The sequence below is a fragment of the Dermacentor variabilis genome, chromosome 1, assembly GCF_050947875.1.
Source record: "Dermacentor variabilis isolate Ectoservices chromosome 1, ASM5094787v1, whole genome shotgun sequence".
Lineage (NCBI taxonomy): Eukaryota > Metazoa > Arthropoda > Arachnida > Ixodida > Ixodidae > Dermacentor > Dermacentor variabilis.
In genome coordinates, this window is record NC_134568.1 from 29,016,379 (window position 1) to 29,042,181 (window position 25,803).

The window sequence follows — 25,803 nt, forward strand, 5'->3', positions numbered from 1 at the left end:
CACATCGAGCCTCACTCGCAGCCGCTAGCCATCGCCCCTTGCAGGAGCAGTGATTCCCTTTGGTACCGCGCACTGACCTCAGCAGCAGACGCCCCGGAAGAGCGTAGCCCCCGCCGCCTCACGGCACCCTGGGCCCCCTCGAAAGCCCATATGAGATCGCCCACGCGGCTGCAGATGTCGTGGCCATCGGTAACTCAGTGCATGCGAAGCCCGTCTCCCCTCCATTCTTCTTCCGCTTTCTGCTTTATGGTTTCGCTGCACCCTCTTCCTGCGCTTTCCTGCTCCTCTCTCCACTAGCGCCTTTCTTTCATCTATCGCTCTGCTCCGCGTTCGCTTTCATTCTTCTCGGCGCTCGTTCGCTCGGTTACGTCGACACCGCCGACGTTCGCCGATGGAACGGGCTATTGAAAGCTGCGCTCTAAAAAAATTATTTGTTCTTAACACATGCAGTCAATAATGAAACAGTGCATGCATTTCAAGCATATGTGATTGATTTTTTTTATTCCAAGAAAGGAGAGTTACTAGCTGCACAATAATTAGATAATTAATTTGTTTCTAATTACTATTACTCAAAAAATACACAAGACACCATCCTGCTACCTTGTTTTTCTAACAGTGGATTTTCGAGCACCTTGGAAGCAAGTGTAAATTTGACACAACGATACACAGTCGTCCATAATTCGCGCCTAAATGGGATAGCAGGTCTCCCTATTACTTTTAGTGTGAACAAGTGAACGTATGCACTTAAGGGCAGGAAAAGATTACTAAACTAGTGATCACATTCAGAGTGTTCATTATATTGATTTGAGAATAGAAATCGTAGGACGGCACTAAGCACTTTTTGTCGTCTCTATTAATGTGGTGAGACAGTGACACGGGAAAACACGAACCTTCGAAAGCCATCAGAAACTTCAAGCCGGCCTCAATCAGCCTTTCTGCAAGCTCGCTCACTAGGAAGAGCTTTTTTTCGCCGCCATCTCGGTAACGAAAACGGCCAATGAAAGTGATAGACCAAGCGCTAGTGACACGAACGCTCCTTGAAGGTCTTCAATGCGGTAAGCAGCGGCTTCGTCGGGATCTTCGGCGAAGCAGTTAGAGGCATTGAAGGTGTAACGTTGCATCGGTCTTTCGGGCAGTGCCATCTCGGAAGCCCTCCTCATCCTGGAAGAGAAAAAAAATTGACTGTATCAAACCTGGGCTGAAACCTGCTGCCAATGTGGGCTGCAGCAGCACAACAGGCTATGCAAAAACGGAAGCAGTTTACTAGATAAATGCTATTCTTCGATGTCATTTATTGATGTATCGAATGAGACTCGAAGAGTGTTTATTGACATAATGTATGAAAAAAGAAAAGGCCAAGGTGGCGCGGTAGAAGGGAAAGAATATCAGCTGAGAGCAGCCTAAGCGCTTCACTGTTTTGGGGACACGTTAACTATCCCGTAGTCAAAGACGAGAACAAAGAGAATTATGGGACCAGAGGTATGACAGACACGTACACTGAAACCTGACGTTTTGGATCCGGCCTTAGTAGCCGCGTCAGTTCCACGGAATAAGTCTAGCCTCTGTCAATCGGCACTGAAGACAATTCCGCGTAGTCAGACTAGAACATTATGGAGTTTTAGATTTTGCGTACTCAAGGAAAAGAGGACGCGAACCGCCGGGCTTACAAAAGAACACCAGATGAGCACCAAATAACGCAAGCCGTGCGTGGCGCTTTGTGTACGCATAAGTCCTTGGGGGCACAAAACCCTTTTGCGTACGCAGCGTCTAAAACTTCCTATTACTTGACACTTGCTGCTGGGTCCACTTGTTAACTAGCGCATCTATAGCCGAATTATCTTCATTGAGTCCTAAAGTAAGTAGTGAGGATAGAGTTTATTCGAGAAGTTAAGAATGATAGTTTTATTGTTTGGCACTGTTGCTACGAGATGAGCGGCCACTTTCACAAAATCTTTTTACTATGAGCAAAACACTTTGTGTAAATACATTTACCCACACGTGAGAGTACATCGCGAAATTGACAGCAAACTGCCACGGCGTAAGTTCTTGAGCGACAAACGTCAGAAGTTTCCCGCAAGCATGGCTCCTTTGTCAATCCGAATACTTACTCTGCAGCCAGGTATTAGCGCAAGCGTGAACTCATAATACTGTGCTTAATTTACTCATGGTAGAAGCCGTCTCAGTTTTGTATACAAGTAGGCCGAGAAATTAAGTATCACATAGGTGTCTTGTGCGTCCCCACCTTCCGCTATGCTCCCTCCTTTCACTTCTCAATCTTTATTGTTGCCTATTCTTTTCCTTCTAGTTGTGCCTCTGGAACATGGGGCATGAAACATGGAACTTGAACATGGGGCAGTTGGAGCGAGGCCTTGCAATCACAATTCACTTTGGGCAAATATTAAGTCGGAATTTCAATTTTTAAATTCCGGATCTATGTTGCGTTATCCGCAACCATTCGCATTGATTTCGGAGAAAATGGTTTGCGTGCAGCGTCGGGCGTCCAAAGTGCCCTTCATGGGTAAAGGGATAGTGGCATAATATGTTCGACTATACATGTCTTTTGCGTTAAATGAAGCTCCTAGGCCTCTGTACCCTAGAAGAAATAGTGAGAAACCTCATAGCACCAAACAGATCTTTTCTCGGGGTACAAAAGTATCGGACCTACATTTAAAGCAAAAGAAAAGATGATTCGAAAATATCGTAAGTACTCCTTTAAGACGAAGCAAAGTGCACTCACTCACAAGGATGCTGCAATTCTCTTTTTCGTAAAGCTGTAGAGTACGAGCGTACGTGCTGATTGCACTAGCTGTGATAACACTAAAGTACTGGCCCCAGCTACGCCCTCTTCAGGGAAACTTCTCTAAAGTTACATGATTCTCGTTTTTATGTTCGCTGTGACACTACTTGCAAAAGTAACAACCACGATTGCTATAATTTTTTTCTTATTTTCGTTACCTATATAGGATTACATCGGATCAACGTCAAACCGAAGAAATGTGGAGGTAAGTTGCCACTGAAGCCCAGAAGGTCTAAGATCTACGTTTGCAGTCAATGGTTAGTGCTACATGCACGGGAATGATGTACGTGAGAACGATTGTAATGCGCAAGCAGTCAGTACGAAGCTGTAGATGTTTTCTACCACATATGCCGCCTGAAAGTCTGCGACTCTTGAATGCAGCATATGCTCATTATTGTAGTTACCACAGCACACGGAGCGAGAGTGTGGAATTTTGGTTCCCGTATTAGCTGCAAGTGGAGAGCATTAAGATTTTTAAAAGAACATTCCAAGACTCAATTATCCACTCACTTGGAACAGCAAGTGCACTTTACTAAAACTCTATTTATGATGTTTGATAACTCTGTAAACCCGTCTTAAAGCCATATACTTGGCTTGATAGTTGTTTAATAATAGAGGCCTAGCCATGTCAACGCAACGCTGTAAGCCAAGATTATGCAGGTGGCAAAGGTGCCGCTTGCGTAGCAGAGCGGATACATAGTTTGTCCCGTTCCTTACTTTCTTTTTCTTCGCAGTAAGGTATCTAGTGCTGATAGCTATATTGAGGAGTGATTCCGATAGCATTTGCACGCGTATGGAAGTTCAGCAGCCCGAAGAAACAGAGAGAAAAAACGAAAACCAACTTGCACGTACGTCTGGTCTGCAGTCGAGATGTTTTTGTCGCCTTCAAGGGCCCCTAAACCATCCTGAACTTGAAAAATTAGTTACATAGTGGTTGACGTGTATTAGTCTACTATGAACATAAAGGTGCAAAAATATTTTTAAATGGTGCTGAAAGAGTAAAATTACAGGCATCTCAAGAACGGGAATGCGGCCACCCCTGTTTCTCGCTCTCCCTCACTACCCTGCAGATTCCTGCTCTATCCTCTTTGCCACGTACGCTCACCAACTCAACGCAGTGCAGCCAGAGCTACGGTTCGCGTCCGTGCGCCAGAAGTAAGGCTCCTCCATTGTCTGAGCTTAATCGCTGAACCTGTCTAAATAGATGCTTCCTGAAAGGTTCAGTGCCGCACAATAGGCGAGCCCCCCTCTATTCTCGGAACACACAGTCTGTTCTTGTCATGTTGGTACTGTATTTCCTAGACGACCAACCAATCGACACATTTTGCTCCTTGTAGCGCCCTGTTGACCTGACGACGCGCGAAGGAGGCACCCGAAAGACCACGTGAGGAGCGCGGGGTTATTATTATTATTATTATTATTATTATTATTATTATTATTATTATTATTATTATTATTATTATTATTATTATTATTATTATTATTATTATTGCGTTCGCGCAACGCGTAACGTTGCCGCATTAGCCAGGCATGGTGCTCACGGCATTCTCTACACGATGCGTGCGTTTGTTTGAAATGTCTAAAAAAAATTCAAAGGTTGTTTACGAGCCCCAAGAGATAGCGCCAGTGAGCCTTGCACTTGCGGTACGTTGAATGTGCTGTTTTCCTGTCACATTATTTTTTGGTCTCCCAGGAACGAATACAACGAATAAAAGAAAAAAAAACAATTGATGCGAAGAAAGCTTTTCACAGATGCGTTTCGATCCCGAAAATGTAGATTAGGGATATTTAGAAATAGCCGACTCAAGCCTAGGGACACTACTGTCACCACTGCGTACGATAAAGAAAAAGTGTTCTGCACATCCGCAGCTTCGCGGACATTATTTCTGGGCACGCTAATGGCCATGAAGCGTACGGATGCTCTTTGAGTGCGATAATTCTAATGCTCTTTAATACGACCTTGATCGCAGGGAAGTAATTTCTCTATAGTTCTGAGAGAAAATCTACGATGGCATTGGATGTCACCATCATGGCGGCTCACATAGTTGTTATGGTCTTTTTCACTTGCGGTTTCAGGCCATTCCACAAAATCATAGCCAAGGGCTGCAGCCTGAGGCTCTGGCCTGCTCGCCGGAACCTGCAGCGACCGCGCTCGGCGAAGCGTCTGGCCAGGATAGCATCCTGGAAGTTCTGCTCGTGGAGGACCACGTGACTTCCGCGCTCGACGCGGTCGAAAAATGCATCCTGTTGGGGTGCGGGGACAATGATTCCCGCCACTAGTTCCACTTGTCTCTGGATTTGCTTGAAAAATGCCGTCTTCGGTTTCTGCATTGAAAAAAATGATTGAGCTGAATGAGTGGTCTATCAGGCGACCATTTGAGCGTTTCTCAAATGGTAGGCTGCAGCACTGGCACGGTTCAGGCAACCCATATTTCTCCTCGTCGAATCTCAATAGACTTTGAGGATGCGCACCATAGTGAAATCGAACCGTTTTTGTTCATGCAGGAGCCGATTTAGAACGTCCATGTACAGTCATGCCTGTGCTCGGATTATGCACAACATTGTTGCAGTTTAAGCCGTTTGAGTGCATTTCCATTTATTTATATCTAATCTTGTTTGGATAAGGTACAAATTTAATTGGAGTAAAATTCACAGAAAGGTCGCCTAGTTAATGTAGTACCATCCGTATTTACGGAACTTCGACGACCTCAGTCAAACATTGTACTGTACAGAAGACAGAAGAGCTTCAGCGAGATTTTCTTTCGCAACGAGATGAGAACTTCCATACTTCCATCGAAAGTAAGCCCAAGTGCAGAGTCAGGCTAAGACAACTTTATTGCTCTCTGTGCTGGGAACATTGCTACAGTTTCGTATAGTACCTCAACAAACATGTATCTCATTCTCTCTCTCTCAATTCCCGCAAAGTTGCGTTTGTCCAGGCTTTCAATAGAGTGTTTTAGAGCTCACAAAGATACTGTGTAGTGTTATAGTTGTTGTAAATGAGGTATCCCTGCATTAAAAAAAATCTAATTCTGAGTTCTACTTGCCAGAACCACGACATGTTTATGAGGCACGCTGTAGCGGCGAATTCCGGGTGAATTTTGACCACCTGGTTTTCTTTAATGCGCTTTCAGTGCACAGTACAAGGCCGTTCTTGCATTTCGCTCTCATCTAGATGCGGCAACCCCAGCCGGGATTCGATTCCGCAGCCTCAGACTTAGCAGCGCAACGCCAAAGCTACCCGGAGTAAGTATTCTTCCATGACGATCCCCAAAGTTGGTCAGTGTTTGGGCCTGTTTTCTGCAACCCTGGTTGCCTTATATGTTCGCAGTAAGCTGGTCCACACTGATATGTTTGTGACGACCCAAAGCAAAGACGTCAAGACTCGGAAGCTTCGAATTCGAGCTGCGTTCTATTATTAAATCTGTGCCAGTCTCCACACTGTCCTCCTCCTGAGGGCCGACACGGCAAAAAAATTGAGCGCCAGTGTGCCACAAAGTGTGTGCCATCCTCGGCATTGCCGCCACCGACAGCCGTTCCGACAGTAAATAAGGGAAGGCTACCTTTTGTTACGCAAGCAGCTCGACCGGTTCCTCATCTGAGGTAGCGCCGACGCGTAGCCAGGGGCAGAACCCGTTTGGAAATCTGGGTGAGCGAGCTTATCTCGGGACTCGATCAAACAGTGACCGGACAGCTAGGTTCACCAAGCCGGATTCCTCGTAAAAAAAACGACTTGCGGCCCAGGTTCACCACAGGCTTCGACCGCGAGCACCACGGCGTGGAACCAGCAGCCCGGCGCTTCTTGGAACGAACTGCCGACCATTACGTTAACCATTACCATTGCATTTTCGAATATAGTGTTTGGCCTGTTTATTGACGTTGACATATATATATATATATATATATATATATATATATATATATATATATATATATATATATATATATATATATATATATATATATCCTTTTCATTTTCTTCCGTTCCTTATCGACAGTAAAGCCACAGGTGGAGGACTTTGTTGCACGTTTCGGGGGAGAATTTTTTTGTTGTTGTTGGTTGACATCTGTCGCCTTTAGGTAGACTTCGTGTGGCGCTACGCTGGCTACGTCATTTGGCTCTCGTTTGAAAAAAGACAGGACTACTCACACCAAACGATTCTATGAATAATTATTTGTCGCGTTGGACCACTTGTGCTTTGCTTCACTAAATATTTGGTAGATAGTTGCTCATCGAAATATATAAGATGCGCAAAGAAACAGTTTTGTGTCGGAACTTTGTTCCCAAGCCCGGACTGCCCTCTGTGTGGTGATGTCCTGTGGGGCTGCGCCTCTGCCGGTCCCCCTTTAACCCAAGAGGAAATGATGAAGCTCATTAGGGCCCAGGACCAGACCTCTCAAATCCTGGCAGTCCATAGGGTTCGCGAAAGGGCCGTCAGGTTTCACCTGATGGTCCCCGAGTGGGCCTAGCCAGGTGACGTTGACATTGCTAGCCTCAATTGTGGACCATATAAAGTTGTTTCACTCACTCACTCACTCCCACAAGACAGTAAAGCAAGAACAGCAACCTGACCGTTTTGCTAATCGTCGTAGAGAGAGAGAGAGACAGAAGAAAGGGGAAATGCATGGAGGTTAACCAGATGGGTCGATCCGGTTTGCTATCTTACGCTGGGGAGAGACAGGGGAGAGAGAGGGGAGCTGCCGATAGCGCTATGACACGATTAAACGAAAAGGCTCAACATAGTGATTCATTTATCACACAAGTGATTCATTTTACGGTCTTGGTACGTTCGCCCAGCTTTCCATTTTGAGGTCACAGTAGCGAACCGAATAAATGCTAAAGCACTGAAGCACACACTGCCGGCAAGTTCACCTTCGGTGGGAAATACTTGTATCTGTGAGCAGAAGGTTAGCTGAAGAAGAAAGTGAAAAAAAGGATGGCAAAAGCCTAGCGTCCTATCCATCTCACCATGAGAAAATCGTCGAATGCGGTGCCCCTTTCGGCGAGGATCTTGAGCTTTGGAAACCGGAGCACGTCTTCAAGAGCATCGACGTGGTCCTCGGTGCTCTTGACTAACATGGTGCTCACGAGTCGGCTACTCAGCAGGACAACCACGATGAAAACAGAGAAGCTCCATGTTGCTAGCATGATTCTGGTCGACACGTTTTTTGCTCGCTTGTGTTTTGCTGCATGACAGATATCCAATCATTAATAATGCAAGATGACCAGCGTCTGTTCTTGTCACCTACGCACGCACAATGACAATTATGGCATTAATACAAGCATCGAACTATAAGCAGCTTCAAATTTTGCAGCGTTATTTTTTCATCCTAGTTCAGCAGCTCCAATGCAGTGTTAATTCACGACGGGAGAATCTAGGAGCTTTGAAAACGACCACCCCAAAATAAGAAAAAGTGCCAGTCATTCAGCGAAGACCGAATGCCTGTAAAAGAGCATAATCGGTAGCGCTCGCCCACCTCGGAGCCCGGCTGAGCGTCTTGCTTCATAAGAATTTTGATCCCACGCATATTTGGTGCAACACGCGAAATAATACAGCAACCAAGAATAGCTGTCCTTAAAGCAAGTAAATGGTTGGTACGGCGTAAGCACTGCATAGCTTAGACTGATTGCTGAACCTTGCCATGTGCAAGTACAAACATAGCAAGTGGTAATGAACTCCCTCAGAGAAAAACGCAAATAGACGTTTCCATGTTTCAAGTAGATACCCTAAAGCCTTCAGCCTTTCGTCAGGAAGAAACACCTGATTTTAGGTGATATGTGATGGACCACATAAAATAGGGTGAAATGGATGGCGATCTGCGACCGGCACCAAACCGACGCCGCCACAATGCTATCGTCACTGATTGGCCGATTCGGCGGAATATAGTGCCACAGCGCGGACAGCCTGCCACATTAGTTCGAAAAGCGGCATTTCGTGCTGACGACGCTTAAAACCGGTTGGCCCGCAACCTTTCTACCAGTAAACGAAAGGCGGGTAAGTGAGAAAACCACTCAGATAAGTCGTCGGGCCTGATGTTGCATTTGTTTTACCTGAGCTAAAAAAAATCAAACATGTTCTAGCAGTTCAAACGCGAGAACTTTAGGTCTTGTTATGAGAATTTAGGTGGTTTGGTAAAAAAGCATGATACCTAAGGTTTGTGCTTCACCACCGCCTTTTTGCCCTGTAAAGCAGTGATACCCAATGGGCACTGTATAAAAATAATATGACGGCTCTTTATGATGAAACCATTCCCTAAAACCATGCAGGTGCGCTTAGGAGAAAAGAAAAACAAATATAAAAAATCTGTCGTATTTTCTTACGGTTCAACAGTATGCTGTTATTACTAAAATATTTTTTACAAAACCATGTATAACTAGTGAGATAGTCGCCCACTCAATCTAAACATAAAAGTTTGAACGCTTGACCAGCACCGGTGATGTTATGATGGTCTTGTACATTTCATAAACTACTCAGGCTAAACCACATACTAGGTTAACTATAGAGGACGAATGTTGCAATAAGAGTACATTCCGGGAAAGGAATGTCTATGCCTAGGCATATGATCTACTAGGAATTTAATATTAGGGTTAAACACGCGCACGTGTCACACTGGGTGCTCTCTCCACGTCACCGGAAGCAGAAACTTCCGCCATGTCGAGTTAAATCACCCTTCAGTACGTCTCACACAATCATTTCCAACGCAAAGGGCGTCCCGTTGTACTAACTAGACACCGCCAGCCCAAAAACAACCACCAGCAACGGCCGCTATGCGGGCACCTGGCATACAACACAGAGCATTCCCCCAAACCAACATGGCGACAAAATCAACCCGCTCATAGATGGCGCTACTGCGTACGAAATAAGGCGGTGCATAGGATAAAAGGTTTATAGTGGGAGCGCCGATTTTATACGGATGGCCACCGCTGACAACCGTCCACAATGCCGAAGGAAGAGTTCGCGATCGTGCTGATGTGGCGGTATTCAACTTCACGGAAGAAGCAAACAAACGATGGTGTTGTCGATATCAGGTGTATTGTCAGTTTCGAAAGTTCACGCAAGACGTTCAACTAGGAAAGATTAAAGGAACTATTCAGAGGTGTAGATGGCCATATTGTGATGCGCAGCTACGTTTAAGGTTCAATTTCGCAGTGAATGTTTAAAGGAGATGATTCTGTCTTTGAGAATTCTATCGAGCAGCGAATAATTTTACTGCAAGTGCAAAATTAGTATTGTTAAAGGGATAAGGAAAGATTTATACTATAACAACAGACAATTTGTCGCCGTCTGCTATCATATTAGCAACCTTCCCTGTTGTTATTTCTCAGTGCTGAGTTTTACAATCCGAGAGACTATCTGCTGTCGTTGTCCACTTCATATTTCGTGATAATTGTAGGGCTAACTTGAAGTTTGAGTCACTCGTGCCAAGACATTTTTTTTAATTGGTCGTTAGTCTACAGAAGGGATCAGTGGAAAGGGCGATAAACTCACCAGAAGTGAAGAAGTATGTGCACGATAGCCACAGGCAGCTCCCGAATCTCAAAAGAAGGTCCTTGGTGTCTTTTTTTCGAACGCACTTGTCCAATGTCAACATCGACGTTATGAATAACAATGAAAAAAATATACTAATCCAGACCTGAAACAGAGTATTTAGTTGCGTTCATTAGTCAGGGCTAGCAACATTGAAATTTCTCATAAAAACAGTGAAGAGCCATCCCACTTTGTGAACGTGCATGACCAGCGAAGCTGTAGCACATCACACAGGGCTAGGCAAGGGTACATGTATCTGTTTTAATCATTTGGTAATGGTACTGACGATAGCTTTGTGATTACTGTGACATGCATTGATTGGTTCGGTTACAACCTTAGACAGGTTCTTGACAAAGTCAAACCTTCACACGGCCGTTGTTGAGTATGTTGAGTGACTTGGATTGATGTGGCAGCTCAAACCAAACGCTTCTAGCACAGATCGAGTGAACCATTTCTTGTCTGGTTTTGAAATGTCCACATTGAAGTCTGCAACTGCACAGGGGTAGTGTCAACACGTGTAACCTATACAAAGTGCGTGTTCGTGAACTTCTCGATATCACACTTGGCTGTGCCTGGAGTTATACAGAAAAATGGATATCACAATTCAGTCTTTCGTTTGTACGGCACACACATCCCCACAGTCGGTGGCATTGTCCTCTTGTGAGTGAAAGATGTATGGATGAACACATTTTGTCCTTCACGTATATGGCAACGCCACCTGCTGGTGAGACTATGTATTGTTAACAAACGATTTCAGTATACCCACCGACTTGAAACAATGCATCTTGTTTTGTTTATTTTATTTATTATGACGAAAGCCTTTCATGTCTCATCAGTCAGTCTATACCTTGAGCAAAAACGCGTCGACGACACGAAAGATACAAAAAGGCTACGAACCCTGGGCCTTTCGGGGGAGTCGAACCAAGGCCATTTGTGGGAGTCAAATCTGTGACATTTGGTGCTAATTAAGGTGAAGTTATTCAGGCACAGGTAATTACAACAGAGTTAAGGCACTCGATCCCACGATCATTCGTGGAAGTCGAACCCACTGCCTTTGCTCAGGAGTCGAACCCCCGGCGTTTGGTTGGAGTCGAACTCTAGACGTTTGGTGGGAGTCGAACCCACCACCTCTGGTGGTAATTAAGGCGAAGTTAATGAAGGTACAGGTAATCACGATATAGTTAAGGCACTCGAACACACGTCATTTGGTTTAAGTCGAACCCACGACCTTTGGCGTTAATGATGAGGAAGTTAATTAATACACAGTTAAGTAAGATATAAGTAATTAACTCCCTCGAACCCAGGACCTTGGGTAGAAGTGGAACCCTCGATCTTCGGAATTAAAAGGGATGACTAAGCGAAGTACACTAAGCGAATTAAGGGGGATGACTAAGTGAATTAAGAGGCTGAGTAAACGAATTAACAGGATGAAGAAGCGAATTAGGAGAGATGGTTAAGTGAAGTTGACTAAGAGAATTAAGGGGATGCGTACGTCACGTGTCCGTCTTTAATGCATCTGCACTTGTGCTTTCACCTTCAAGTCGTCTTATGGATAACAAAGAGCCCCTGTGAACAAAGAGACCCTGTGCTTCACCAACGCTGCCGGTCTGCCCCGCATTGAACTCTCTCCGGAATCGGCCCACGCTCATATTATTATTGTTGACGCGCAAGCACTTAACGATACAGGGAACCCTAGCCATATACAGCTTTGCTGCAGAACAAGGAGCGTCTCTCTCCGGTAAAAATTGGAAGGCCAGAGCTGCAGCAACAAAAATGATGCCACCAATAAGATAATGCAGCATAGCAACAAAATAGTAGTGTTGTTTATGAATAACGTGTAAATAACTGGTTAAAACACCAATGTTCCAAATCCTGAAGTACCCTTCCCCTGTCCAAAAATATACCGGTCGGTAAAAGTTGAGACATCAGTTCATCTCTAACATGTGGTTCTCTTACACTCATCTGTAAGAAGTAGGTGCAAAGCACAGGTTTAACCTGTCTTGCGACCTGAAAATAAATTGTTAGGCAATGCATTGAAATGAAACAGTCCAAAACTTCTATTAAAGTGCTGCTGGGCCCCTCCTCAAATCATCGAACATATAAGGATTTTACAGTGAACGCGGGAATAACAGTGAACCTTAACGGATATAAAGGGTAGGTATTAGGCAAAGGGTAGGTAGCAATGGTTGTTGTTTTGAGCTTATCAGTGATATTCGCAATGATTCGTAGCTTTTGACGTCATTATTTCCTTCGCACATATCTTCTTCAGAAGTACTGATTACGGTGGAAGTTGTTCCCAATTGTGCGCTCGTAATAGTCAAGAAAATGCAAAAGAAGAGTGAACGAGTGGTGAAAAAACTGCCACAACGAATGCCTCATAGGCGTGTTTCTTCCCGTCATGGCCGTTTGCGTTTCTTCTATTTATTCACTACATATTATTAAGTTTACTAACCATAAAGAAAACGTATCTCGTAGTGAGAAGTACTTCACGGTACTCAGTTACATTTGCATATTTTTTAGGTTTGTGCACTGAGGGTGCGCTGACCGTGTGCACCTATATTCCTTGTCTTATTTGGCTTGAAAGGAAACAAGCTATATATATATATATATATATATATATATATATATATATATATTTGTTGAAGGTTCCGTCTATGAGGTGACAAATAAGTCGCGACGCTTCAACTTATGCAATGAATATAATCACTCACTTACCTCGAGGCTAAAGGAGGTGGCAAATGCAAAAGGATCAACATATTTTCCGGGCTTCCTCGTGAGCAAGACCATTTCAGCGTAGGTGTAAGGCGCCGTAACTTCACTTATTTCGAGTCGTTCGACCGTAGGCATCACTGGTCCCACAAACACGTCACTTTCCTGAGCAAAAGTTGAGGCATGATTTGCAGCAACTGAATGCTTCTCTCACACGTTGTGGTTAAGATGCGCTTTATGTGCCTATGTGACATATAAGGAAGAGCACCTTCAAGTTTGGTTCATAAACCAACACCTACCCACTTAACCTTGCATTAGTATGCAAGGTTATGTGGGTATATTGTGGTATATATTGTGGGTTATGTGGGTATGTGGGTAAATTTTATTTCCTCGTTATCTGAGTCTCAATCACACTTGGAATATCACAGAACATTGCCATAACGAAAAGAATAATGGAACTGTGTGGATGAATCTGTAATCAGGTGTTACCCATATGATGTCAATGAAGACTTATCTCAAAAGAACGCATGTGTAATGTTAACAACTTTTGTGCTATCCAAAAAATATTAGAGATGAGAATATAATCCTTACGAAATGCAGGCACAATCGCGTCAGCGGGAGGGACAAAATAATGGATAACACATATAACACTTGCAAAAATACATGACGTCATGTCAACGCGTCAAAAATTGACAAAAGCATAAACAGATATATATATATATATATATATATATATATATATATATATATATATATATATATATATATATATATATATATATATAACTAAGAGCGACAGGACCTCAAGAGGAAGGAAAGATAAATGCAGAAGGCAGGGAGGTAACCATAATAACGTCCGGTTGGCTACCCTACACCGGGAGAATGGGAAAGGGGATAACAAAGATGACAGAGAGAGAGAGGAGGCAAGGAAAGAAGGAAATTAGCGGTGAGTTCGCTGATGCGCGTGGTCTAATAGTAATTGCACTAACAGTCACAGACGTTCACACGAGCCCGTCGTCCTCAAGAAGCACAAAAGTGCCTTCACCGCTTTATGGGCCGACGAGCAATGACCTCAAGATAACGCGTTATAGCCTATAAGGCATACGTTTCAACTGCCCCTAAAGAAATTAAGCAGCCATCAAGCACGTATTGTGAGTCGGCATCAATTTTAGAGAAAAGGGAAAGTTTGAACAAGTCATAAATTTAAGTCTTAGAAACGTAAGGCGTTCGAGATTGCGAACGAGTATGACGAGTTTGTGAGTTGACAGTGGTGTGACGAATAAGTTAGCGTTGAGGACCTTCTTCTGTTGCACTAAGGAGTAGAATGTGTTATAGCGTAGGAATATTTTTAAACGGCAATTTGCTAATGCAGTTGTTCTCCATAATTTCATAACATAATCCATAACATAATGATCATGAATAGGTTGTGGTAATCTTGATATATCTACTAAAATGCCATGGGTAGTAAAATTGGTGGTTAACTCACTGTACCGCCGGTATAAAGGATGGACGATCCCCTCCTGCAGGGACTGCATCGACTCTCAAGACTTCGCCGACAAGACAGCTGACCATTTCTTGCCCACAGCAACCCTAGCCACAAACCCCAGGTACACGCTAACTACATTCTGTGGTCCGACGCCTTTTACTATGGACCGGCCCTGTAGTCAGGCACCTAACTCATGTCGCGGACTCCAACCCACCCAACACCGGAGGTATCAATACGGCAGCTCGTTACGGCGCACTGAAGAACTCCGTTGAACTCCGCTGAAGGCCGTTGCGGAAGCTGCTACCATACACAACCCACATACCCGTGATATCTGCATACAAGCTGACTGCCAAGCGCCATGCCATACTCGAGGACCGACCCAATTACACGGACAAAAATCTCGCGAAACATACGCACCTCCCACCACCACTGCGTGCAAGTAGTTCTTTGGTGACTCGGGGAGATGAGAAAACGTAAGGATTGTGCCGAACCCCTTGTTATTATTCTGGGCGCTCCCATTAGCAGCCTAAACGTGATGAACCGTTTCGAACAACTCTCCCTCCACGGCGCAGCGTCCCCTCACATACTCGACGACACAGATGGCAAGACAGGGTCTCCCATTTGCACTAGCGGCAGCGACAATTCCCCACGTCTAATGGAACGGCCAGCGAAGCTACGTGGCCGTACCGATTGACATTTATCAGCTTTCCTCCTCTCAAAGACCTGAGAACCTAGAGGGTTGGTTCACTGACTACTATTCAAACCACACACTCTTCTCATGGGCATGGATTTTTACCTAGTTCTTTGCCTTCCCTTCTGTCCTTGTCTTCTTTACGTGTTGACCCGGACTTTGGTCTTCAAGGCAATTAAGTTGCACTCTCTTTCTTCCCAACAAATGGTTCAATTGAATCAGGTGGTGACTTACGCCTCGAACGATGAGTCCGGTGTAGCCGAAATAACTTCCGTTCACCTTGAATCCCCAGGTTGTGGCATCCTGGTTGACAACCAGTATTCTGAAACGCAATGGCTAGGTAATCCACTATCTTCGTTTGTTACACGTGCCGCAACGAGACGAGCGATTTCGCATCGCAATTTCATCTACGTATTTCTTCGACTCACATTCTATAGAACTAAAGTAAGCGTAGTTAGCGTAGAACTAAAGATAGCGTATAGCGTATATAATATGATCTGGGCGAGTTCTTTCTTCTGCCAGCAACATCTTTTTTTTTTCTGTACACGCGTCTGTGGCGCACAATTCGCGTTTCTGCAAAGTAAATTCACTTCAGTGTAGTGGGAAGCTCACTTACAGTCCAATGAATTTAGTAAAAAAGAAAAGCGCGCTTGAATGCAGGAAGATTTTTTTTTGCCCTACGGCTTGTGAAGGAGTGTTTTCAAAATTTGTTTGAAAACTGCTAAATCAGCAGTCGGCACTCGGATGTCCAAGTAACACATGTGGATAAGGCTCAAAACTTATGACCAGCACACTCGTAACTATGCATGCAGCAGAGAACGCGTGTGCCATCGTACTTCATTTTAGTAGCTCTTGCGATGATATCCACCAAGGCTGCGATAGGACCAAGCAGCAAAAACCCGCCGGGGACAGGCGTCCGCATGACGTATGGCGTTACCTGCAAAGTGAACGTAAAAGTGATCTTCAAATGGTTCCATCTGCTGTCGATTTTAAAAGCATCGCTACGACTGCTCTTCAATGACTACGACCAAGTCAGTATAGCGTAACAGGGGAAAGCAGAAAAAATTAAGCCGTTACATAAAATGTCCATGAACATCCCCTTGTTCCCATAAAAGCTAAAGAAAAACTGCACACCGGTATGGAATTTCCAGCTGAAGGGGTCAAACACGTGATGCAGAAGGTTTTGCTACGGCTGCCACTTGCGCCAAGTCATTCTTTCGTCGACTTTCATCTCCTTTACCTTTTATTTCTACATTTCAGTTAAACATGGGATATAGTTTTCAGTATGCTTTCTCTGGTTTCATTGCTTCTTTTTTGGCATGATTGTGGCCAACGTAAAATCGAGCACCTTGATTCCATTATTCTTCTCTGATTTCAAGGTGAGTTCTGTTTTAATTTTTTTTGTACCGGAATGGTGAGTAATATGATATAGCGTTTCAACCAAGCAAATAGAGAAGTCACGAAGATGCCTGCGAGTTCAACGAGGGATATGCTGTAAGCAGGGCTGGCTCTTGAGTCAGTAATAGTCTGCTCTACTTTCAGATAGCATTAGTAGCACAATGGCAATTTCTCGACAACCTGGCCCATTCGCCGTTCAATAGTGCCCTTAATAATGCAATGGAACTGCGCCGGTATTCTACAGCGTCTGTGCGAATTCGGCCTTTTCCTTCGAGACATCCCTATACTAATTCTAGCCATCTCGGAGGCTGCTCTCCCAAATGGAAGGACGACCCCAGGGTACATCAGACACGGCAGTCCAACTATACTGTAATTTTCGTGTGACAGTGCAATGATATGCATAAGGAGCGAAATACGTCACGTCACCTTACCAGAGCAGGACCTTTTCTACCTCCTTGGAAGTCGCCGCTGTGCAAGTGTGCCTAGGACCCGAAAACTCAGTGTGGTATCGGTGTTAGTGCACGAAGGAAGCTCTCCATGGAGGCGTTTCTAAAGTACCTTTGCATTCGTTGCCCCTCGCCTAGAAAAATTTGTGGGAAACTTAACGCACATCATTCGCTTTGGAGAGATAAGACAGGAGTTTTCGAGGCAAAGATCTTGTCGCTGACGCGGATGCTGCTGACTTATATGTGGCCAACGATGGCAAACCGACTTTCTTCAGGCCACCAGATTCATAGAGTGCCATAGACCTCGTGTTACACGCTACAGTCCTTTTGCTATCATCTACAACGGCCCCATACAGAATGTGCAACAATCATTTGCCAATCATCACAAATGTCATCGTATTTCAGACTGGTGGTCGACAATTTTGTACTGTGACACGCTGGGAGACATACAGAGAAGCGTTAGATGAATCCTCTGGTGAGCTGTTCACAGATATGTTTCGGAGCAAGAGAATGCCTTCTTCAGTGTTGAAACTGCCAGATCATTTCCCTACTCCTGACTTGAAACTAAAGAATTTCTGCATAGTGCGTAGGATAGTGGAGCGGAAACTAATGAGAAAAAGGGGAAATTCCTCTGCGAAAACTGAATTCAATATGGTAAACGCTGCCATCCGTCGTCACACAAAAAGGCTATGGCGAGTTCAAGGAGCTGCTTTTTGTGAGAGCTTATCGGCGTTTACTCCCATGACAAGGATATGGGGAGTAATCAACAGCCTATCCGGAAATATTCGCCCACACAAGCCATTCGAAGCACCTGCTTTAAACCAAGAAAAAGATTTACCAATGCTTGCAGAAGATGTTGCAGATGCATAAAAATCTGCGAACCTTCTGTCATCTCAATTATTCCATGCGATTAATACGCCATTCACCTTTCGTGAGTTGGATTTGCCGCTTATCAGATTAAGCACACGCTGTGCAGTGGGTCCCGATTTGATCAGCAATCATGCTGACTAATCTGCGATGCGAGTGAAGGTGAGCCATTCTGGACATATTTAATCGTGTCTGGAGCGCAGGCGAGATCCCAGAAGCGTGGAAGACAGTATAGGTGGTGCCAGTGCTGAAGTCTGGAAAGGATCCTGCGAAACTTGCGAAACTTGACTCCTATCAGCCGGTATCGCTGACATCACGCGAACCAAAATTGACCGAAAGATGCTTCACGATTCGTTCATGAATTTGTTAGAGAACGACGTCTTCAGGTTAAGCTCGGAAATATAATGAGTGAAAAGCGACGCATTTCCATCGGCGTCTCACAAGAAAGGGTCCTATCTCCCTTGCTTTATAACGTTGCCATGGGCACCCTTCCAGACGCACTGAAGGTAGGTTGGACGCCAGTTAAAATGTCCACCTACACAGATGACATCTGCATTTGGACCTCGGGGTACCAACACAAACGTTTGGCCCGGATAGCCCAGGCCGCAATCTCCGTCAGCGATTGCCACTTATCGATGCTTGGCCTATCTTTATCAACGGAAAAATCAGCCTTCAGGCCTTTTCCTGGAGTGAAGTGGAAGTCAATACGTCTGACGCTGAGTATTAGAGGCCATCCAATTCGCCTTGCAACTAGTGTTCGACTCCTGGGCATCACCATCGACAGCAAGCTACTATGGCGACGCGTAGTTGAAAGTGTTGTAGCTGCATCAGTGCAAAGAGCAAACGCACTTGGTCACATGGCAGGTGTACGTCAGGGAAACAATCCTATGTATATGCTTAAACTGAACGCCACACTGATAACAAGCCGTATTCTCCATTAGCTGCCGCTGATATCTATCACCAGTGGCGTAGCCAGAAATTTCGTTCGGGAGGAGCTCATGTTGAAGCTCGGCGCCTCCTTGTAGAATTCGTCAAGGTATCAAATACATTAATAATAATTGTATTGCCATTTCCATAGATACTGCAAACGAATTCTTGAAAACTACGCACTGTCAAGACAAGTAAAATATGTATTTTTTCATAAAAGAGTATACTCGTTTGTGCCAGAAATTGTGCCCGAAATAACTGATATCAATGCTTCCATGTTTTTGGATATTTATTAAGTAAAGGCAATATCACCCGAAATTCAGAACTATAACAGTTTTAAACTAGCAAAGCAGTGCATGCCGCTGATATGAACAATGTAATTGCCATAAAGTGAAAAGGTTAAGGACAAATATATTAATTAAACTTTGTTATTTAAGAACCCTGTTTACATTATTGTACATATGCAACGGCCAGAGAAAAATCCCAGTGACGCTGTCCTTTGTTCCAACGTATTGCGCAGGAGCAGCTGTCAGCGGTCGTGTATTCTGAGTAATTGCACCGAAATTATAGTCACAACATAAAGCACATATAAAAAGCAGGAATTCTGCAAAATATATGAGGGTGAGTCAAATGAAAGTAAGGCAATGCGAATGTATGAAAAACGGGGTACCTTATTGAAAAGTAAGCCTCCACTCCGTTCAGACACTTGTCCCACTGACTAACGAGTCGCGTGATTCCCGTCTCATAAAACTCTTTGGGTTGCTCCTTCAAAAGTCTGTAACTGACTCTATCACGTCATCATCCGACACAAATCAGGTTCCCTTGAGCTGTTCCTTCAGTGGCCCCAAAATGAGGAAGTCGCAAGGCGACAGGTCGGGGCCTTATTGCGGATGTTGCAGCGTTTCCCACTTTCACTTGGCCAGTTCTTTATTAACCACATAAGCGACGTGAGCACGGGCATTGTCGTGCAGCAAGATGACCTCATTCGTCAATTGTCCACGTCGTTTGTTCTTGATTGCGACGTGTAGCCGATCCGGCGTTTCACAATATCGGAAACCATTGACAGTCTCTCCATGTTTAGCAAATTCGATGAGTGATGGCTCCTGACGATCGAAAAAGAAAGCCAACAACACCTTTCCGGTCTAAATGATGGTCTTTACTTTCTTTGGGGGTGGTGAATTTTAATGTTTCCCCTGTGAGCTCTGTCGTCGCGTTTCAGGCTCGTAGCAGCAGCACCATGTTCCGTCCTTGGTCACAATTGCAGACAAGTCACCGTCATTGTGATACCAGATCAGATGAGTAAAGCCAATGCCGGACCTCTCCTTGTTCTGGCGGTGGTTTAAAATCTTGGGCATCCATTGCGCATACAAGAGCCGATAAACAAAATGTTCATGAATTATGGTGTGAACCGAATCATGACTGATGTTCACACGCTGTCACGCTCTACCAGTTCATCGATGCTTATTCTCCGTTCTTGTCTAATCAGCTCATAAACCCCTGCGATTGCGTTGGGGGTGCTTGCACGGTGGCTTTGGCCCGGTCTTGAATCGTCTTTGCAACTATCACGTTCTTCTTTGAACCGTTTCCTCCAAAGCTTCACAGTAACCCATGAAATGCAATGTTCAAAGTATACGGCAGCCATACGGCCACCAATTTCTTTTTTGGGAAACACCTTCAGCTGTCAGAAACCTGATGACACCACGCTGTTCAACTTTTGGAGCGTCCATTATGTCATGCAACCATGTTCAACACAGTGTATGAGAACATGAAAGAACATTTATCTTCACACCTGGGTGTCACTTTTGTAAATAAGAGATGCCTGTGTGCCAAGCGCATGCCTCGCAGATAACGAAGAGAACCATTCTTCCGCGGGGTTGGTTGGCTCACTTTCATTTTACTCACCCTCGTAGATTAGAAATGTGAAGATGCAATTGATTATACAAATCCAAAGATAGAGCTTGATAAAAGGCAAAAAAATGTCACTGGAAACAAACTTCACTGCCACCTCGCAATAAGATATTTAAATATACGTATCAGTCTGCAATAAGTGTACGTATCTTAAAGAAGTCATTCTATATAATGCGTCAAACAAGGCAAATAAACATGTGGCGCAATCACATTTTCACAGATCGCAGAATCATAAGGCCCGCCCAGTCTCTCCCTTGTATGAGTTGAGGAGGACGTCGAGATGAAAACTTGGGAGCTTTATTTACATTATTTACAGTGAGAGTCAATTAACAGTCTTAAAGTCATTACGGGCCGGCAGCGACTCGGACGCTGCGGCCCACGGCAAGAAGCTCGAAAGAGAAGAATCAAGGAATGCTCTAGGAATGCTCTCTTGCTGCTCCCGGTCTGCGTCTTTTAAGCCCTTCGGTGTCTCGAAGACACGTCACGTTCGGCCAATGGGAGAGCCCGCTCAGGTGACGCCATTTTCGGGCAATCGGCGAGCCCGCTCGGGTGTCGTCATTTTGGGTGTCGTCATGGTGTCACACCCGGCGGGAGAGTCACGGTAGAAAAATAAATAACGTAGTTACCTTTTGCTGCCTTTAGTGTCTTGACATGGATGCTTTGCCAAGAATGAAAAAAGATGTTGGTGTTTTTTTTTATTTGACATGATGGCGCAATTGAACCACCTCAACGCTTCGTATCATCGGACCTCGCTGCCTGCTTTGTCAACTTGTCCGAAAGTGTGTTGATTTGGCTTGTCTCGTATGTTCCGATGTACACGACGTTAGAAAAATAAATGCACCTTTGGCGTCAAATGTTTATAATATTAAACCCACAAGGTTCCGGAATTGGAAAGCTAAAGCACAACATTGAAAATGTCAAGGCACCTTTCGCATCAGACGTTTATGAGAACTTTATACCCGTAAAGTTCCGGAATTTAAATCCATGCGCTCCGTAGATTCCGTGGCCTCCATGAGATACCGTGACGACCCCGCTCGCCATCAAAACGCCCTGGAAACTTTGTATTCGGATGGGTGTCCTTGCGTTATGTGATTCCCGGTGCGTGGGCGTTGCCGCGAAATCCAGCCTGAGTTCGCACTGCGCGCCTAAATTTCTTTTCGAGCCTGAAAAAGACATTCTAGACAAAATCCAGAATGATTTCTGGCGCCGGGGGTTGTTTTGGTCGGCGGTGCATGGACAGCACGAAAAAATTTCGGGGGAGGGGGGCTGAACCCTGATAAGCCCCCCCCCCCACCTTGCCTATCACAGAGTCAATTCGAGGGTTAGAGGCAGTATATACATATATATATAGAAATGGATTTCGTTTGGTGATGCGGGTTCCTCGGGCGACTTCAAACAAGAAGGCTACTAATAAAGCAGAGTCTCTTCCACTTCACCTTTTGGCATTCCAGGCCTTGCTGACGTAGCCATTATGGCTGATCGAGCCACCCGCAGGCAAGAGTAAGAACTCGCTCCCATTTCTATGCGGCGCTGAACACCTTTCAATTTTTAGGATTGGAATGGCCTAAACGCCGTCGCCTCGACCCGCCATGGTCTTTTTCGGACGTTGCCTGCAGCCTCGGTGTATCCCACCTACCGGCGAAACGCACCATTTCAACTGCCGAAGCAAATTTTCTCGTGCTAGACCATTTGAGCACAGCTTTTCAAAGCCACCGAAGTGTACACAGACGGGTTGGAGTGTCCACAAACAGGTAGCTGCACAACGACATTCTGCATGCCCTTCCTTGATGTATCACGATCTGGTCGCGTGGGTCACGCAGTTATGTCAAGAACAACAGAAAATGTCGCAATTACCACGGCCTTGTGAAAACTACGCGCTTTTTCCTCACGTGACGTCATGGTGCTGACGGACTCTAAGTCACCGTTACAACAATTACATCGTTACCCGTCTCGAGAGGAGTTTAGAAGGCAATCTCTGGCACTGAACAAAGTTCTAATTAGGAAGAAATTTAACGCAAACTTTCAGTGGATCCCATCCCACGTAGGAATTGAAGGAAATGAGAAGGCTGACACTCTTGCACGCCTATACTGACGTGTGTCCCAAAAGTAAGAGCACCAAAAATCTTTCAGAACCATAACGATGCCATCCGCATTAATTTTAGGGCGATTCACCGGACTCCCCACCAAGCCTGCGTGACCCATGTACTTACTCGGGAAGAAGCAACGCTGCTGCACCACATACGAATTGACTCCCGGCTTGGTTATTCAAGACTGGACGATGCGCTTCCCCGCTTTGTGCCTTCTGTGGTGATATCGGCAACATCGAACATTTCATTTGGCTATGCCCGCAGTTCGACACAAAAAGTAAAGCGATGGTCGAGGGCCGGAAAACGAATGGTCTGTCGCACAGGACCTTTCAAGACGTCGTTTTCCCTGGAGGGTCCGTGGCTTTCAGGAAGAGAGTGCAACGATTGCTGATTGCCTTCATGCGAGACAAGGAGCTCTTCGACACCTGGCGACTTACATAGTGACACTCACAGAAGGCTCAGGCAGAACAATTGCGGGCTACGTATGCGAAGCTAGACCCTGCCTGCAGCAACACCACCACCACTGCCACCGTATTGCATAAAGTGCTTCCGCGTTTAGCGCAGTTTCTAAGATGCACGATAGAAAAACAACATTAATAAGCAACGCATTAAGAGCAGGAGGTCTTCCACGCTTAGTATAGAAACTTTTAATACAAAGGCACATGAGCATTCATGGATATTTTCTGTGTCACGAGGATCTAGATGTTCTCCTATTTGGAAGGGAAGTAACCAGAATTTTTAATAGCACGCAAACGGAAGGCTGCGTAATCATACTTAAGTGGTAGTTAGCATTGTATTTGGAATCTACCTTGTAAAATACTTACATTTGGCACGGTGACTCTTAATGTATCTTCACTTGCATTGAATGCGCCTGGCACACTGGCAATGAAAATGGCTTCAGACATTGCGGGGCCACCAGAAAACCGGCTTTGTCCTCGGCACGCTGTAAGCGTGGTATGCGATCCGGTAAGACTTATATGCCTGTGTTCTTCAGGCTGTGGTGAATGGCAAATTCTCTATGCAAGGCTATCAAAGAGCCCAGTCATCGTAAGGAAAACACGAGGGATGGTTAATGGAGTTTCAGTTTGATGCATCGTCAGATACTTCCCTGTGCTCAAACATTGTGCATCTCCCATCGGCCGTAAAAGTACGTCTGTTGGTCTGCAAATGGTCTGCGCAGACTGTTTGCTTCACTATGGATGCCGTAATGAACCCTTCCCATGCTGACAGACGGCTCTAAGAGCGAATTCAAATGCCCCACCGTTGCGGTATCTGCTTTCATCTCGGTCGGAGCGCCTAAAAAGGCGACCGGGCGCATTCGCGTTCGTAAATGCGAAAACTCGTTCGCGTTCACTAGCAATTGTGACTGCTTGGAGAAATGCCGAAAAGTGTAAAACATTTTCCGAACTTAATGCTTTTTCACTGTTTACCGTAGCTGCTCAGATACTTGCGCATCGAGGACATTAAGCTGCAAGCTGCTTCTGAGATTTACAAATTGATGAAAGAAATGGCAATCCATGTTCGCAAGAACACTAATTAGCGCGTAGATCGGATCATGCAGCACATATATTGTCTTTTCGAGGCACTTTCGCATAATACGAAATCTTCGAAGAGGCTAACGCATGCAAAGTAGATGTTTATCTTTGTGCTGGACACGGAGTTCCCTACTCAGCACTCAGAATAGAAGAAAAGGAGATACTGCTAGTAAAACGCGCAATGGAGATCCGGATAACAGTGTCGTTAGTGCTTCATTGAAACCTTGTACATTCCACTGACACGTTTCGCAAGATATCGAGCAAGAGACATTATCAAGCCACGTTTCTATCACTGATGAATCCAAAGAACATTGTTCGTTCATGAAACGTTCAACTGGCCGTTGTAGTCCAGTGAGCATAACGAACAACAGACGCGAAGGCTGTTATGTTTGGAAGCTTATTTGTCCACAGCGATCAGTAACGGTCTGTGTATAGACTGCGTAGTTTGCTTCTACTTACGAGCAAAAAATATACGGTCGTATTGTACCTCGGCGCTGTCTTTCTGTTTCACTGCTGTCCCTTGCAATGCTTGTGAGCATTCTGAAGGTGTCGAAAAACCATACTGATAGTAAAACGTGCAGTGGAGATCCGGGTAACAGTGTCGTGAGTGCTTCATTGAAACCGTCTTGTACATTTCACTGACACGTTTCGCAAGATACCGAGCAAGAGACACTACCTAGTCAGGTTTCTATCACTGATGAATCCAAAGAACATTGTTCGTTCATGAAACGTTCAACTGGCCATTGTAGTCCAGTGAGCATAACGAACAACAGACGCGAAGGCTGTTATGTTTGGAAGCTTCTTTGTCCACAGCGATCAGTAACGGTCTGTGTATAGACTGCGTAGTTTGCTTCTACTTACGAGCAAAAAATATACGGTCGTATTGTACCTCGGCGCTGTCTTTCTGTTTCACTGCTGTCCCTTTCAGTGCTTGTGAGCATTCTGAAGGTGTCGAAAAACCATACTGATAGTAAAACGTGCAGTGAAGATCCGGGTAACAGTGTCGAGAGCGCTTCATTGAAACCTTCTTGTACATTTCACTGACACGTTTCGCAAGATACCGAGCAAGAGACACTATCTAATCAAGTTTATATCACTGATGACTCCAAAGAACATTGTTCATTCATGAAACATTCAACTGGCCATTGTAGTCAAGTGAGCATAACGAACAACAGACGCGAAGGCTGTTATGTTTGGAAGCTTGTTTGTCCACAGTGATCAGTAACGATCTCTGTATAGATTGCTTACTTTCCTTCTACTTCTGAGCAAAAAGTATATGGTCGTATTGCACCTCGGCGCTTGCCTTGCAATGCTTGTGAGCATTCTGAAGGTGTCGAAGTTTTTCAGATGTCCTAGCAACGTCAAAATTAGTCCTGAGTCCACTACTACAGCGTACTCATAACCCAATGAGCAATTTCTGGAG

At 44.9% G+C, this 25,803-nt stretch overlaps 1 protein-coding gene across 1 annotated transcript; it reads right to left on the reverse strand.

Moving 5' to 3' along the window:
- Positions 1–4,834: 4,834 nt before the first annotated feature.
- LOC142570598 (uncharacterized) lies at positions 4,835–10,424 on the reverse strand. The gene is made up of 3 exons (XM_075678985.1): positions 10,288–10,424; positions 7,767–7,984; positions 4,835–5,122 (listed from the first exon to the last, which is right to left on the reverse strand). The coding sequence occupies exons 1-3, from the start codon at positions 10,388–10,390 to the stop codon at positions 4,835–4,837; spliced, it is 609 nt and encodes a 202-aa protein (XP_075535100.1). The 5' UTR covers positions 10,391–10,424.
- Between the last annotated feature and the right edge of the window lie 15,379 nt (positions 10,425–25,803).